Here is a 15,040-nt window from a genome sequence, read left to right on the forward strand (position 1 = left end):
GGATTTCAGCATGGTCCCTTATTAAACAGGGATGAAGACTTCAGGGAGTGAGGGACAGTCAAATGACGTCTTGAAAATGTCAATAATATTGGAAAACAAATTGCTGGACAATTTCACCCAACAGTGAGCTGACTTAAAAAAACACCCCCTTAAAGCAAATCTGCCAAATAAAAGATCTTCCTGCACTTGTGCTAGTCAAATAATCTCATTACTTGAAAATAACAGGATTATGTTTACAGGTCAAGAAGAAAAGACAGTATCCGATTGTGAACGTTTTGCTTGTATACCAACTGAATGGATGCACATCTGTTAACCTCAGCTAATTGCTCCTTATTAAGGATTGCAATTCCCCTACTTAAGTGTGAATAAACCATGCACACAACATGGCACCTATTTACTCACACCAGACCATGTAGAATAAAAAGATAATGTGTGTAAACAAGTTTAGTTTATTGGCCAAATAAACACAAACAAATCCTTTCAGCATCTTTCTTAGTTCTTTCCCTACTTGCACCAATTCTAGTGTTCAAGTATAAAATGTTGCAGTTCAGGATTTTGCAGACTTCATCTGTTCTACAGGTGGTTTTAGTCTACAGAAAATGTCACAAATAATTTTGAAAAAATGATTGAGGATAACATTTGCTAGTGTACTGCGAGAATATTAGCAAGTTACAATGGCGTCTGTTACCAGGGACTGAAACAACCCGGAATACAGCTGAAATGGCAAGATGAGTTTTCCCAATTTTTTCCATTTTCGTACAAAAATTGTTATATGGTACACACAATTTGATATGATTAAAAATGTTCACATAATGAGAAAGCAAAATGACAGCTATGTTAATGTCAGGGAAAAATAACACGGGCAAAATGTTATTATTAATTGAGGTATTTTTTTCCAATGCCACGACCGCTGAACTGAAACATTTTGCTACATACATTTTCTAACGTTTAAAGGATTTTACATGATAGAAATACTAGATTACTAGCAATATAAAATGTACCCCAACAAATAATCTTGTCATTTATTTTTCATAAATAAGGCGCACTAGAAAGCAATTCTTTTTTCATTACGGTTGGACCTCGCTACTTCGCGGTTCAACGTTCGCGGCTTCAGAGCTTCGCGGTCTGTAATGGTAAATAAAAAAAAAAAAGGCGCTGCTTCGCAGATTTTCACTTTTTGCGGGTTTTTTCGGCGGAACGTCAGCGGACGCGGGATAAGACGGCCGGCTGGATGGGGCGGGGGGAGTCGGCGGAGGTCTCTCCCGGGCCGCGCGACGGAGCGAGTTCGGCGGACGCGGCGTCACCCGGTACAGATAATGAGATGAGATGAGATTTTTTTTTTTTTTTTTTTTGGGAAGGGGCGTCGCAACTTCGCAGGTTTTCACTTTTAGCGGGTGGTTTTGGTCGCCATTAACCGGGTCTAAAAAATAATAAAAAAACAAAATTAAAAAAATATTATTTTTTTTTTTTTGAAGGTGCGCCGCTACATTGCGGATTTTCACTTATCGCGGGTGGTTTTGGTCCCCGTTAACCGCGATAACCGAGGTCTTACTGTATTACACTATTTTAACTCACGGTGCCGGAGACGAATGATAGAGAAAGGAGTAAACGAAGTTGTGTTTTTAAAAAAAAGTGCAATGAGATAAAAGTTTATGCCTTTTCAAGCATTTTCCATATCACTGGTGCATTTGTGGTTAGGCTTCGGAACTCTCACCGCTTCGACCTTGGTTCGATTCTCTTTGCATACAATGTCTAGCGATCTTCATTAGCGATGTTTTTCCATTGATCATATATTGCATAAGTACGGTAATATACTATAAAATCTCTCTTAGTAACGCATATCAATACTGTATAGATTTCTTATTTTATCTACAAGTATTTTCTGGTTTATAGTGTGCACCAGGTTCTAAGGTGTACTTACAAATTCCTGGCCATTTTCGGGTTTTAGTTTATGGTTCTTGCTTTTTCTATATTCAGTCAAAATAATTATGCATAAGTATAACAAACAATTACACCTACAAAAAAAAATAAAAAATTGTTCCATCTGATTTCTATCAATACATTTACTGTTGAGGTTCGAGTCAAACAATTCCTCTGGTATCCAATAGGACACATAGCTGAAACTGAAACTGCTACTACAAATGGACGATTGCAGCCACTTCCATCCATCAGTCCCAATCCTGTGGTGTCATTCTGCCACTTGATTGGCAATCTGCTCCAGGAGCTGGCTCTCTGCGGGCATCTGCTCTGTCAAATCAGTGCTGAGTTTCCAGACGCCAACTACCCCGTCTGTTTTGCCCACGGCGATGAGGCCCGGGTTCCCGTGGTTGAAGGCCAAGCATGTGGCAGCGTGGCCAAATCCTCCCGGGTCGATGGTGGCAGCTGGTCTCGGGGACCTACGGCTCAGATCGAATATTTGCACTTCACCTAGGGGGAAGAACAATGCATTTACACACTGGAAAAATGAATATTGATGATTTGGTTACGGGGTCTTGTGTAAAGCAGTGGTCGGCAACCACAGATACTGGGCCATACAGAAATGGTAAATGGTCTGCATTAAGATAGCGCTTTTCAAGTCAGGGAAGACCTCCCAAAGCGCTTTACAATGTGCTTCACACTTGCTCATTTAAACACTCTCACACCGATAACGGCGACAGGCATCAAATGCTTATTGGGGGGATTGGGGTTTAAAAGGAAAAGGATAATGTAGACCTATCCAATTTTTCACAAATAAATATACATACAGACAAGAAAAATAAGTTCCATTATTTTATTTTTTTGCTTATAGTTGTTTTACTGACACTGCAGACTGAACTTGAACCAGGCTTTTGGGGTACATATGAATTAAAGTCGGTGTGTTTTGCACAGGCTGGTGCAGTTGCCTGTCAGGCGATGCAACTGTCACATTGGATTCGAGGATTTCCACCCACTGAAGATACAGTTGAGAATGAATCAAATCAAAGTGTTATGCTTATACCCAATTAGCATGGAGAATGGTCTACTACGTCATGCAAGAACAATTGTAAACAAACTTGCCGCTATGGAAAATCTCTTGCAACAGAATTAGAAGATGCATAAATCCATAAGTCAAGAACCAGACACACATAACACTAATCGGCAGATGGACGTGACGTTTTATGTTAAAAGTCATGATAGCGGCCAGAGTGTCTAAGTAATAGCACATCTGCCTCACAGTTCAGTGGTCCAGGTTAAATTCCAGCAACCGATCTCTTAGTGCAGGGGTCGGCATCCCAAAATGTTGAAGAGCGAAATTGGACCAAAATAACAAAAAAAAATTGTAGCTGCAAAAAAAATTATATATAACGAAAACAACATATGCAGTGTGTATCTATATTAGCAATATGAGCCTCCTCTAAAACATTTGATGCAGCACATCCTAGGGAGAAGATGTATAGCGTGACTACTATGATGCAGGATAACTGTAATTGTTTTCTTAATCCGTTTGAAATAAGAAATATCTAGAATTCATTTTTTAGGGTTATACGCGTTTTTATCCATCCTCCTGAAAAAAAAACGAATATTTTCCTCACATGAGAGTGACGGCTTCAATATAAAATAAATTTCAACTATAACCACCTTTAGCTCTATTTCATGTAAGGAAAACAGAAAATGACAATATTCTGTTCGCTAGAGAGGCAGGAAGGAGTCAAAACAACTTTTTGTCTGTTCTAAATGTTCCCAATAGTTAATCAGGTATTTTATGAGTATTTTTTTCTAAATCTTTCAGAAATATAACCCAAAAAGCCACAACATTAAAGCTAATGTGAAGGTAAAGTAAGTAAGTAAACGTAAAGATGAGGGGATGGTGTCATAATAGTAATAATAATAATAATTTGCAATAGTCTTTGATCTGTGCATCCATTTGAGACTCTTTGTGATTAAGGGCTATACAAATAAACATGACTTGACTTGACTAATGGTCATCAAACCCATGTTTCGACTCAACCTTCCGTTCTGTATTTGTTTATGAATTCTGTTTTGAATATGTATTTTAATTTCTATTTTTATAAATGTATTTAACATGTGATGTCTAGCCTTGCAAAGGAGAGGTTTGGAATGAAATCTTTCCATAATGCAAGAGGGAGAAAATAGAGTTGACAATCTCCAATGTTCAATATGACTAAAATGCAACTAAAACCCGATACTGTACCTTGTCCCGTTGCTGCTGCAAAAAGAAGCGGCCTTGTCGGAGACCACTGCACTTTAAAAACGTAAGTGTCCGACACACGGAGTGAGCGCAATGGGTTGGTCTGCAGCAAAGAATGGAGGTGAGCCAGGCCGTCAGTTCCTGCGCTCAAAAACAGGTTCCTAATAAAAAAAAAAGATGAGTGAGCTCTTACACTATTTACACTCTGATTCAGTGTTTGACTTTACCTGTGAAAAGGTGAACAGTGTATTGAGTGGATGGGGCCACCAGCAGGCCTGAAGGAGAAGACAGCTGGGGCCCTTAGCGGTACACTTAAGGAGTCGGTGGCGACCGCAGCTGGCGTTTGGGACGACAGGGAGCATCTGAGCAAAAGACCGCCCTCAGAGCCGACTAAGAACGTGTCCGGATCCCATGGGGACAAATCCAAAGAGGTGACACCAACAGTGCTGCTGGCTTGGCCCTGAAAACATCACAATCATCTGAAATGTTTATCCTTGCCCGCATGAGGGTTTCAGATCAGGGGATGTTGTAATTGAACAAATGGTCTTGGAGGGCATTTCTTTTAAATGCAAGAAGTGATGTAGAGAGCAGCCAGCCAGCGGCACGCTATCATTGGGGATCCTTGGGTTGACTCAGTTCTTTGTGATGAATAAAATGCAACAGTTATTAACGTAGCGAGAGTTGCGTTGCAGAACTGTCTTTCAAGGGTAATAAATCTGGCGTTGTGAGATACAGGCTTGCCAGGGGTGGCTACTGTGAATTGTCACATAGCTGCAGCAGTGGGACAGACCTGCAGCCCCACTTTTGTTTCCTCTCTCAACGCCACCTCTGTCTCTTCCCGGACCTGATACCATTTTACAGATCACCTGGTGGTCTCGCCTATTCATCGGGGATGTAGTATCAATGTCGGCAGCTGATAACCACAAACTCCTATCGGGTGTAGTGGCGTAACACTGATTTATGAATGAATAGAGTCCAAAGACAAACATAAAGTAGGTACACCAAAAACCATTGAATGGGACAGCTAAGAGCCACTGTATCCGTGCGCGCCACCATATTGCAGTGTTTTTGGCCTGTGCGGTCCTTTAAGGCGTTTAAATGTTACTTGACTTGGACGAATTGTGCCTACCTTGAAGCTAGTGCTGCTGGAAAGAACCTGTTGCTGCACGAGCACAAAGGCCACTTTAAGGACGCATTTGCCTTGCTCGGCATTCACGGTCCACAGCAGGATTCGACCTCCAGAGCATGCGCTGAGAACACCAAATTCGCCCTTATTTTGTAGGGGTACCCAGGTCACCTATGGACAAGCATCAACAACAGAATCCTTTAACCAAAATAACCAACTGAATCTCACCTCTATTATAGGTTAACACTTTAATTTTGATGAGACGCAATGATGGGTTATCCGAATAGGTTAACTGGAAATTTGGTGCTAGTTAGTAGAGCTTTTGCTCCCACTTGAATGAGATTGTGCCAAGATACAAACTTGCTTTACAACAAGATACTTTGCAACAAATAAGTTCCAGACACATTAAAATGACTAAACTCAAAATTAATACTTGCTATTGTGTAGATGATATTGAGAAGCTTTCTATTTCCTTTAGTTTAAGCATATTGCGATATGACTATTTCAGTTGAAGATTGTTGTGTGCGGTTCAGTATTTAGGTAATCCCCTAATACTATACACAACATATTTTGACTAAAAGAAAAGACTAAAAAAAAATAAACCATACCTTGAGAGTACCGCTACAAGGTAGTATCAAACTGTTAAAATACAATTCAGGTCTGCCGATACATTTTCCAATACTTTGACGTCCTCTTGTGGCCAGTCTCCGTCAAAGTACTATTATTGGAATGCATGGCTGTTTCTGAGTCAATTGTGTCACTCCTTTCCTGACAGTCTTTTATTTTTCGAGCAAAATAATCAAAGTAAGATTTATTTTACTCGATTGTAGCTTGTTTTTTCCTGGCGAATTAATAAAGCTAATTCAAATCCTCAAAAAGTATCTGTCAGGGAAAATGATCTCATATGGCAGATCATTTCACTCCTTTTAGGAATTTATTTTTGCCAGGTTAAAAAATATCTATCTATAGTTCAAGTGGTAAAGCACTTGTCTTGGGATCAAAAGGTCACAGGTTTAAATCCCAGCTCCTCCATGTTGTTTGTCTAAGTCTTCTTGGGCAAGACACTGAATCCCTAATGCCCCCGACAATCAGGTAGATGCCTTGTGGGTAAGTAGAATAGAAGAATTTACTTTTAATGTCATTCTTTGTAACCATGCACACAGAACGAAATGTTGATACATCTGACCCGTACAGTTAAACTGTAGCGAGCCGGTGCAGCCGCAGCCAAACAGGGCGCAGCCATTTTAGTCATTAGGTGACCAAACCCCCCAATTCCAACCCTTAATGCCGAGCGCCAAGCAGGGAGGCAATGAGTACCAATGTTGTAAGTCTTAGGTATGACTCGGCCGAGGCTTGAACCAGCGACCTCCCAGTCTCGGAGCGGGCACCCTGCCATTTAGGCTACCGAGCTGGTAAAGTGTGAAGCACATTGGAAAAGCGTTGGGAGGTCTTCATTGACTTAAAAACTGCTAAAACATTTTCCAGATCAAGGTTCTGACAGACAAGCTGAAAGAGGGTGTCGCCATATGCAGGCAATACACAAAGAGGTAAGTATTAGTTTCAGGAGCGAGCAGCAGCAAGTCAACTGCAGGAGAGAGAGTGGGAAAGGTGAGATGGCACAACATTCATTTGGACAGGTAACTTAAAATTAGTTTTATCTGGTTATATCAGTATCAGAAATATTTTATTAACACTCCACTTATTGAAACATGAATATTTTGTTTGTTTGTTTGTACATGATTCAATTGTTTGTTTGTTTGTAAATGATTCAAATTGAATCTTTTCTTCCGGCGCCGTCACGAATGGCAGCCACTCCAGCAGCTCCCGTGTTATTTTCGATTGTTCTCGATTGTTCTCAGCTCAGGGATGCTGCTGGGAAATGTGAATTCGGGGATGAACAAAGTATCTATCTATCTATCTATCTATCTATCTAAATAAATGCAAACCATTTTCTTTTAGCTGAACGAGAAATGCCATTTAAAGGTGGGCTGCGTTGTTTGAAGTGTCCTTAAAATGTTAACAGTTAAACATGTTCTCTTTGAATTACGTGTTAACAATGCCCGGGAACAATGACTACAAATAGCCCATGTGCTTTGTTTTCAGATATGCCTATTTGCTTTTATCTTACTTTTATCAAATCAACATGTAATTGTATAGCACTTTGCAGACAACTCGAAGCGCTGTATAAAACATTAAATGTAAATGTGAAGATCCCAACTCAGTAACAAAAAAAAACGGCTTGTCCATCAGTACTGAAGGAATGTTCATTCCTGCTAGAAACATGTACTTTTGGTAACACATGTTTGCTGATGTGATTACTTTTCTCCATTGCAGTCTTTTGCCTCGCTTGTACATAAAATGTTATTTTTATATGTATCCAAGCCTTTCTACGACTTATCATATTATATGCTAGAAGCCTAAACTTATTGTTGAAGACCTTTCCTAAATCAAATTAGATGCCTTGATTGAGGTGCATGCGTTGAATTTTGGGTGCTATAAGAGTTTATATATTATTTCTTTTGATTGCGTATTTTCAGACATGACACGTGGACATGAAAAATAGTCAAAGTGACATTTTGAGGTTTACTTTTGTGTGTGTAAGAATAAACTGGGTACATTGAAGTTATATAAATATATTATTGGATGGTTTCAGAAAATAAGTTCCTCTGGATTCACTCACCTGAAAAACAGGTTCCCTGTGGCTGTCTGGAGACATGCCGGTTTGCGCCAGGACCAGATCTGTAGACTGACTTGAGTCCCAGATCATGACTTCCCCACTGTACAAACCACCTGCAGCCACATCCATAAAGACAATTAAATATGTGTCTGGGAAATGCTGATTGTGGATCTGTGCTGGACTTGTACCTGCCATGAGGGCGGGGTGCTTGGGGTGACAACACAAGGATGTCACTGCGGCGGGAACATCGATTACCAGGTCGGCTTGTTCGGGGTTAAGACCTCCGTGGTCTATGTTCCATGTACAAATATAGGATTTGTCATTGTTCCAGTCACCTTCTGCTATCCTGCCAATCAATCACAGATGTACAGGGAGTGCAGAATTATTAGGCAAGTTGTATTTTTGAGGATTAATTTTATTATTGAACAACAACCATGTTCTTAATGAACCCAAAAGTCTCATTAATATCAAAGCTGAATATTTTGGAAGTTGGAGTGGGGCTTTTTTAGTTTTAGCTATTTTAGGAGGATATCTGTGTGTGCAGGTGACTATTACTGTGCATAATTATTAGGCAACTTAACAAAAAACAAATGTATACCCATTTCAATTATTTATTTTCATCAGGGAAACCAATATAACAGCTCAACATTCACAAATATACATTTCTGACATTCAAAAACAAAACAAAAACAAATCAGTGACCAATATAGCCACCTTTCTTTGCAAGGACACTCAAAAGCCTGCCATCCATGGATTCTGTCAGTGCTTTGATCTGTTCACGATCAACATTGCGTGCAGCAGCAACCACAGCCTCCCAGACACTGTTCAGAGAGGTGTACTGTTTTCCCTCCTTGTAAATCTCACATTTGATGAGGGACCACGGGTTCTCTATGGGGTTCAGATCAGGTGAACAAGGAGGCCATGTCATTAGTTTTTCTTCTTTTAGACCCTTTCTTGCCAGCCACGCTGTGGAGTACTTGGATGCGTGTGATGGAGCGTTGTCCTGCATGAAAATCATGTTTTTCTTGAAGGATGCGGACTTCTTCCTGTACCACTGCTTGAAGAAGGTGTCTTCCAGAAACTGGCAGTAGGACTGGGAGTTGAGCTTGAGTCCATCCTCAACCCGAAAAGGCCCCACAAGCTCATCTTTGATGATACCAGCCCATACCAGTACCCCACCTCCACCTTGCTGGCGTCTGAGGCGGACTGGAGCTCTCTGCCCTTTACCGATCCAGCCACGGGCCCATCCATCTGGCCCATCAAGACTCACTCTCATTTCATCAGTCCATAAAACCTTAGAAAAATCCGTCTTGAGATTTTTCTTGGCCCAGTCTTGATGTTTCAGCTTGTGTGTCTTGTTCAGTGGTGGTCGTTTTTCAGCCTTTCTTACCTTGGCCATGTCTCTGAGTATTGCACACCTTGTGCTTTTGGGCACTCCAGTGATGTTGCAGCTCTGAAATATGGCAAAACTGGTGGCAAGTGGCATCTTGGCAGCTGTACGCTTGACTTTTCTCAGTTCACGGGCAGTTATTTTGCGCCTTGGTTTTTCTACACGCTTCTTGCGACCCTGTTGACTATTTTGAATGTAACGCTTGATTGTTCGATGATCACGCTTCAGAAGCTTGGCAATTTTAAGAGTGCTGCATCCCTCTGCAAGATATCTCACTATTTTTGACTTTTCAGAGCCTGTCAAGTCCCTCTTCTGACCCATTTTGACAAAGGAAAGGAAGTTGCCTAATAATTATGCACACCTGATATAGGGTGTTGATGTCATTAGACCACACCCCTTCTCATTACAGAGATGCACATCACCTGATATGCTTAATTGGTAGTAGGCTTTCGAGCCTATACAGCTTGGAGTAAGACAACATGCATAAAGAGGATGATGTGGTCAAAATACTCATTTGCCTAATAATTCTGCACTCCCTGTATACCTCAGCAAGTGTATCAAACATGCAGTGCAGTCAGGGAAGGCTGTACCTCATCTGTCTTAATGGAAATATCAGTTTAATAATTACTTAAATGGTTATGTTTTTTCAGTGTTAAGGTCCTTCTCATATAACATCAGAATCTTTTTAGTTGTGTTGATCAAAATCTGTTAATTTCTGACCATTATTAACTTATTCAAAGCCAGACGTTTCTCTCTAATGGGAAGTGCGGGTGTTGACCAATTTTTGCCATTTTTGACTCTTTTTTTAAAAAGACCTACAGAAAAAAATTTGCTCTGTAGTTGCATTAAAAGAAAGCTTGAACCCTCATTAAAAGGATAATATGCTCTTACCATGGTTTAGTACGCATGAGTTGAACACTGCTACGTCTCTTGAAAATACTCGTTTCCCCAAAAACTTTCTGAGAAAAATGGTTTTTTTTGGAATGCCTTTCAATTAGAACTTTCACTTTGTTGCCCTTTTTTGCATTTGTGATACCTCCAATATCTAAATTTTACCTTTCCACAGGTTAGGGGAGTTAAGTAGAAACACAGGTTTGATAACAGGGGCAGTTTACTTGCAAAATAACATTCTATTGCCTAAACACGGAACTTATGCATGAACTTTGCAAGAACTTTTCAGCGCCCAATGTTTTCCGGTCACACGATTTGGGTCACCTTGGGGCCACCCACACACTTTCAATCGCTGGATAAAGGAAGCAAAATGGTGACTCCTTGACGTGTCGACAAAACTCTGATCAAAGTCATCTAGTGGTAATTTATACTGAAATAATTTCCAGAAACTTGATACTTACTGATCAGCAGCACCAAAGACTTTATGATATCAAAAAAAAAAAAAAAAAAAACAACAACAACATATTTTTATGTTTTGGCACTCAGGGACAATGCTTCTGAAAACGTACTTATATGTTATAGCACACAATGAGTTAATACAATTAGTAAGGAACAAATTACTGTTCTTAGCATCTGCAGATGCAGAGTGAGGCACACAGTTCTCTTGCCTCAGGGCAGAGGGCGATAGTGAGACCAAGGATTCTGATTCGGCGCACACCTCAGACCCAAACGATGGAATTAATGATAGTATTTGCGAGCTAACAGCAGATGAAGCCATCCAGTAAATTATTTACCATTGCATGTTTTTTTGTTATAATGGAGGATTATCTATCTATTGACACTTTTATTCAAAAGGGGCAGTGTAATAAATAATTTGTAAGCGATGTAAAACAATACAGAGAGTTATCAACACAGCAAAATATTCGGCAGGGCAATGCCGCAACAGAGCCAACAATATCCTAAAAGACTCTTCTCACCCAAGCCACCACCACTTTGACCTCTTGCCCCTCTAGTAGGCACGGTCCCTTAAAACAAATACTAACATGCTCAGAGACAGCTTCTTCCCCAGGGCCATCACCACCCTAAAGAAGTGCGTAAGACTTACAATTGAGGCCGGTCGCCAAGCACTCCTTCATAAATACTTTTGCCTATCTCATTTTTCTGTTTTCAGTCTGTATTACGTGTTTGTCCTAGAGTGCCATGTCTAATCTCGTTGCGAATAATGTTCATCAAGCTGTTATCAATGACATACACTTTTTCGGTTCAAAGGGTTAGACAATGACATCTTTTGTTATATGATATTTAATATGTTCATTTTCCAATCAAATGATAATTAAGATGTGGGTTCCCTGACTACGCCTTACCAGACATGAATCTCAGCGCATGTCACTGCACACACTACATGCTTAAGTTTAAGAATTGTAGCCGATACCAAGCTTTTGTTTGAGAAGATCACAGGAAGCTACATACCGGCCATAGCCACAAGCAATGACTGCTCCAGTACAACTCCAGGACACGCTGGTCACATGAAGATCTCGTTCTACAGCCCTTGGATGCTTAAGTTGGTGAAGGCATGAGACCTTTAAAAAATACAATAAGTTGCAATAAACAAAATGTGTCTACTATTATAAAATTCATCTGATCGCTCTTTACCATTTGATTGTGTTCTTCCCAGTTAACTTGAAAGCCATCAAAAGCATGACTTTTGGAATTTCTGACCAACTGTCGGATGACCGGGATTTCGACTTGACGCACAAATTCTTTCAAGCCAGGCAAATGGAGCACACTGATGGGGTCCTGTAGAAACTTTGTTGACACTTGTTCTTGGACTTCTGTTTGAGTGCTGCTGTTGGAGCTGGAACGAGTTTGGACTTCTGCTTCAGCCCTCAGAATGCCTCTGGTCTGGCAGCTTCTCTGAGATATGTAAAAATCCATATCCAGAGAGAAAAAAAACAAAGAAATACTATCAAACATAACAATGCTGAACATACAAGGTGTTCCAAAAGTCTTGGGATAATTTGAAGTCTCCATATTTCCTTAAGTATAAATAGTAATAAGATAAAAGTTGTGCCATTAGTTTTTTTAAGGCTATTGATTTTTCATATCTTTTCAGACCTATTAATGGTGTTCATTTAACCAAAAAGGCGTTTTGTGTACTTAAATTTGCAAAAAATGCAATCATGGACTGTTGTAAAACATACATTTCGCAGAAAATTCAGAAAAGAGTCTCCAGAGAGTAAGTCCATAGTGAGATGCCATGGTAAAGCTATAACAGATGGGTGGGTATGCCCAGCTAAAAGAAGGGGACGCCCCTCAACTTCAGAAGATCTGATTGAACAAGTTCGAACTGCTGTCTAGCAGTCACCGTAAATCGATCAAAAGAGTGAAGACGGAAGACAATTCCGCAGTCTCACCAAGTGTTCTTTTCCTGGACCAGACTGAGTATTCAGACTTTGAAAAATAGAGCTGGAGAGAAGCAATGCAGTTGAGGACATTTATAACAAAGTTTCAAAATAAAGATAAAACATAAAACTCTGGGCTGGTCTGATCAGGAGACAGTTCTCACAGTCAAAAGGGCATGGAAAATTGTTAAGCACAGTTTTTATCGGGAAAGGAAAGAGGTGTGGATTTGCATGAAACTTCAACAGGCAAAGAAAGGAACTTACATCTCAATATAAAGCCCTTTGTTAAAACTATTTGCATCTGTATTTTGAAGGTTGTATGATAAGATAAGGGTGGAAGACCATTTATGGGAAAGTACTGATATGAAAGGATACAGCAAGTAAATACTTCATTCAAACACGTGGATGAACATTCTGTAAGTGCATTTATAAGAACTATAGGAGTAATGTTATTATTTAAGTAATCCTGCGATGATCAAATAATAAACTCAATAAAGCTGGAAAACTCATGTTATGGTGACAACATACTCAGTGATCTATTTTAATAATCCACCAAGAGCCAGTAGCGAACTTTTGTGTCAACTGCACGTGACCTCTTACAAGCTACAGTAAGTCAAGCAAATGTAGGCCACTGATAAACCAGCTTGTCGTGACTTTTGCATTGCAATGCAACAGAAGATAGAAGATGACGGATTTTACGACTGGCTTGGTTTAGAGCTGAAGCAACTATCCACGTGAGTGGCAAAGCTAACAAGCATTACACTCGCATATAAAAGGTACTGATAATCCACAAGAATCCTGAACATCAGCGAAATTCATGCGTTTTGTGTTATGACGAAGAAAATCATCAGGACCTTGACTCAGCCTCTTGGCTGGGAGCAAGTGTCTCGGCCTCTTGGCTTTGTAGTGTATTACGATTTGACCGATAACGGATAATGGATAATTGATAAATAATATAGAACAATAAAATCTACAAAACCATTCTACTTTAAAAGAGCAGCGGTCAATGTTGAGATATACCACAAGATATTGGAAAACTGGGAAATGGATAAATTGAGTCGGAACGAGTCCGGTGACTTCAAATTCCAACAGGATGGCGCATATCCACACTGGCGCCTCAGGATTGGATAATTTCTGTCCACAACGCTGCTAGACAGATAGTTTGGACGGTCTACACAGAACGATCTCATATCCTGGCAACCCAGATCTCTAGATATTACACCATGCGATTCATACTTGTGGGGATTTGTGGTAGGATTGGTCTATACGCCCCCAATTCCAAAAGCTGCAGATGAACCGAATGCACGAAAACAGAAACTGTTGCAACCACTGACACTGCAATGCGGGGACGCGTTCGGCGAGAATTGACTATCGGTTCTACGTGTGTCGTATTGCCATGTGACCAATGGTGCTTATATTGAATATCTTGGGACATCCAATGTAAAAAGTTCGATTAAAATCTTTCTGAATTCATCAGATGTGTTTTCATACCCTAGATAGAAAGTCATATAATAACCGAGACTTTTGGAACACCCGACATATTAATGAATGACAACATCGTGTTAGACTCATAATTGTATGCTGAATCAAAAGCCACCCCTCAAACGTACCGACTCTTGTGCTGCTCGATGAGTTTTTCTCCAAGATGATGGGATACTCACTGACACTTGCGCTTCGTCCGTAAACATTGCAAATAATGTGACGAAGACAAGAAACAATCGTCCCAACCACTAAATATTTAACTCTACATCCGTCAACAAACCCATCTTCTCCTTCGCTGTCAATGAATGCTTCTGCAACGCTAATTCGCGTCAACACTGCCCTTTACTGGTGTTTTCATGCATTGTCTTGTGTATCGTTACAGACGATTTATTATCAGGGGATTTGCATGCATGTAGCTACAGTATTTTACAAAGACATCTTGTGGTATATTAAGAAATATTTCCCAGCATTTCACTGCACCCCTATTGTGTGTCATTTTAAAGGAAGAAATGCATATGAAACTATGTTTCTTTCTTTCTTTCTTTCTTTCTTTCTTTCTTTCTTTCTTTCTTTCTTTCTTTCTTTCTTTCTTTCTTTCTTTCTTTCTTTCTTTCTTTCTTTCTTTCTTTCTTTCTTTCTTTCTTTCTTTCTGAGAGATGGTGGTGGACTTCAGGAGAACCAGAACTCACCCGGTTCCTGTAACCATCAAGGGAGAATGTGTAGAATTTGTCCAGACCTACAAATACCTGGCAGAAGAGCAGTTTCAGCGACAGACTGCTGTCACTGTCTTGTACTACGGACAGACTGAAGAGATCTTTTCTTCCTCATGCCATGAGGCTCTTTAACTCCACCCGGCAGAGTAAAGGCCCACATTAAACCACACCACCTACATTGGATATTACCG

At 40.1% G+C, this 15,040-nt stretch overlaps 1 protein-coding gene across 1 annotated transcript; it reads right to left on the reverse strand.

The window, feature by feature from the left end:
• Positions 1 to 431: 431 nt before the first annotated feature.
• On the reverse strand, positions 432 to 14,432 carry dync2i2 (dynein 2 intermediate chain 2). The gene is made up of 9 exons (XM_088326306.1): positions 14,265 to 14,432; positions 11,906 to 12,166; positions 11,723 to 11,832; positions 8,160 to 8,317; positions 7,975 to 8,084; positions 5,298 to 5,465; positions 4,396 to 4,628; positions 4,172 to 4,329; positions 432 to 2,427 (listed from the first exon to the last, which is right to left on the reverse strand). Exons 1-9 carry the CDS (start codon positions 14,340 to 14,342, stop codon positions 2,189 to 2,191), a joined length of 1,515 nt encoding a protein of 504 aa, XP_088182432.1. The 5' UTR covers positions 14,343 to 14,432; the 3' UTR covers positions 432 to 2,188.
• Positions 14,433 to 15,040: the final 608 nt, after the last annotated feature.

The sequence above is a fragment of the Urocampus carinirostris genome, chromosome 2 (assembly GCF_059441175.1).
Source record: "Urocampus carinirostris isolate Australia breed hairy pipefish chromosome 2, RoL_Ucar_1.0, whole genome shotgun sequence".
In the NCBI taxonomy this organism is placed as follows: Eukaryota; Metazoa; Chordata; class Actinopteri; order Syngnathiformes; family Syngnathidae; genus Urocampus; species Urocampus carinirostris.

Bases quoted from the DNA above. Each gene is read 5' to 3' on its own strand.
- dync2i2 (XM_088326306.1), bottom strand. From the start codon at position 14,342: ATGTTTACGGACGAAGCGCAAGTGTCAGTGAGTATCCCATCATCTTGG. The intron at 12,167-14,264 runs GTACGTTTGAGG...TACATATCTCAG, and splicing joins ATCGAGCAGCACAAGAGTCG to AGAAGCTGCCAGACCAGAGG. The intron at 5,466-7,974 runs GTGAGTGAATCC...GCTTGTCCATAG, and splicing joins ACAGGGAACCTGTTTTTCAG to GTGACCTGGGTACCCCTACA.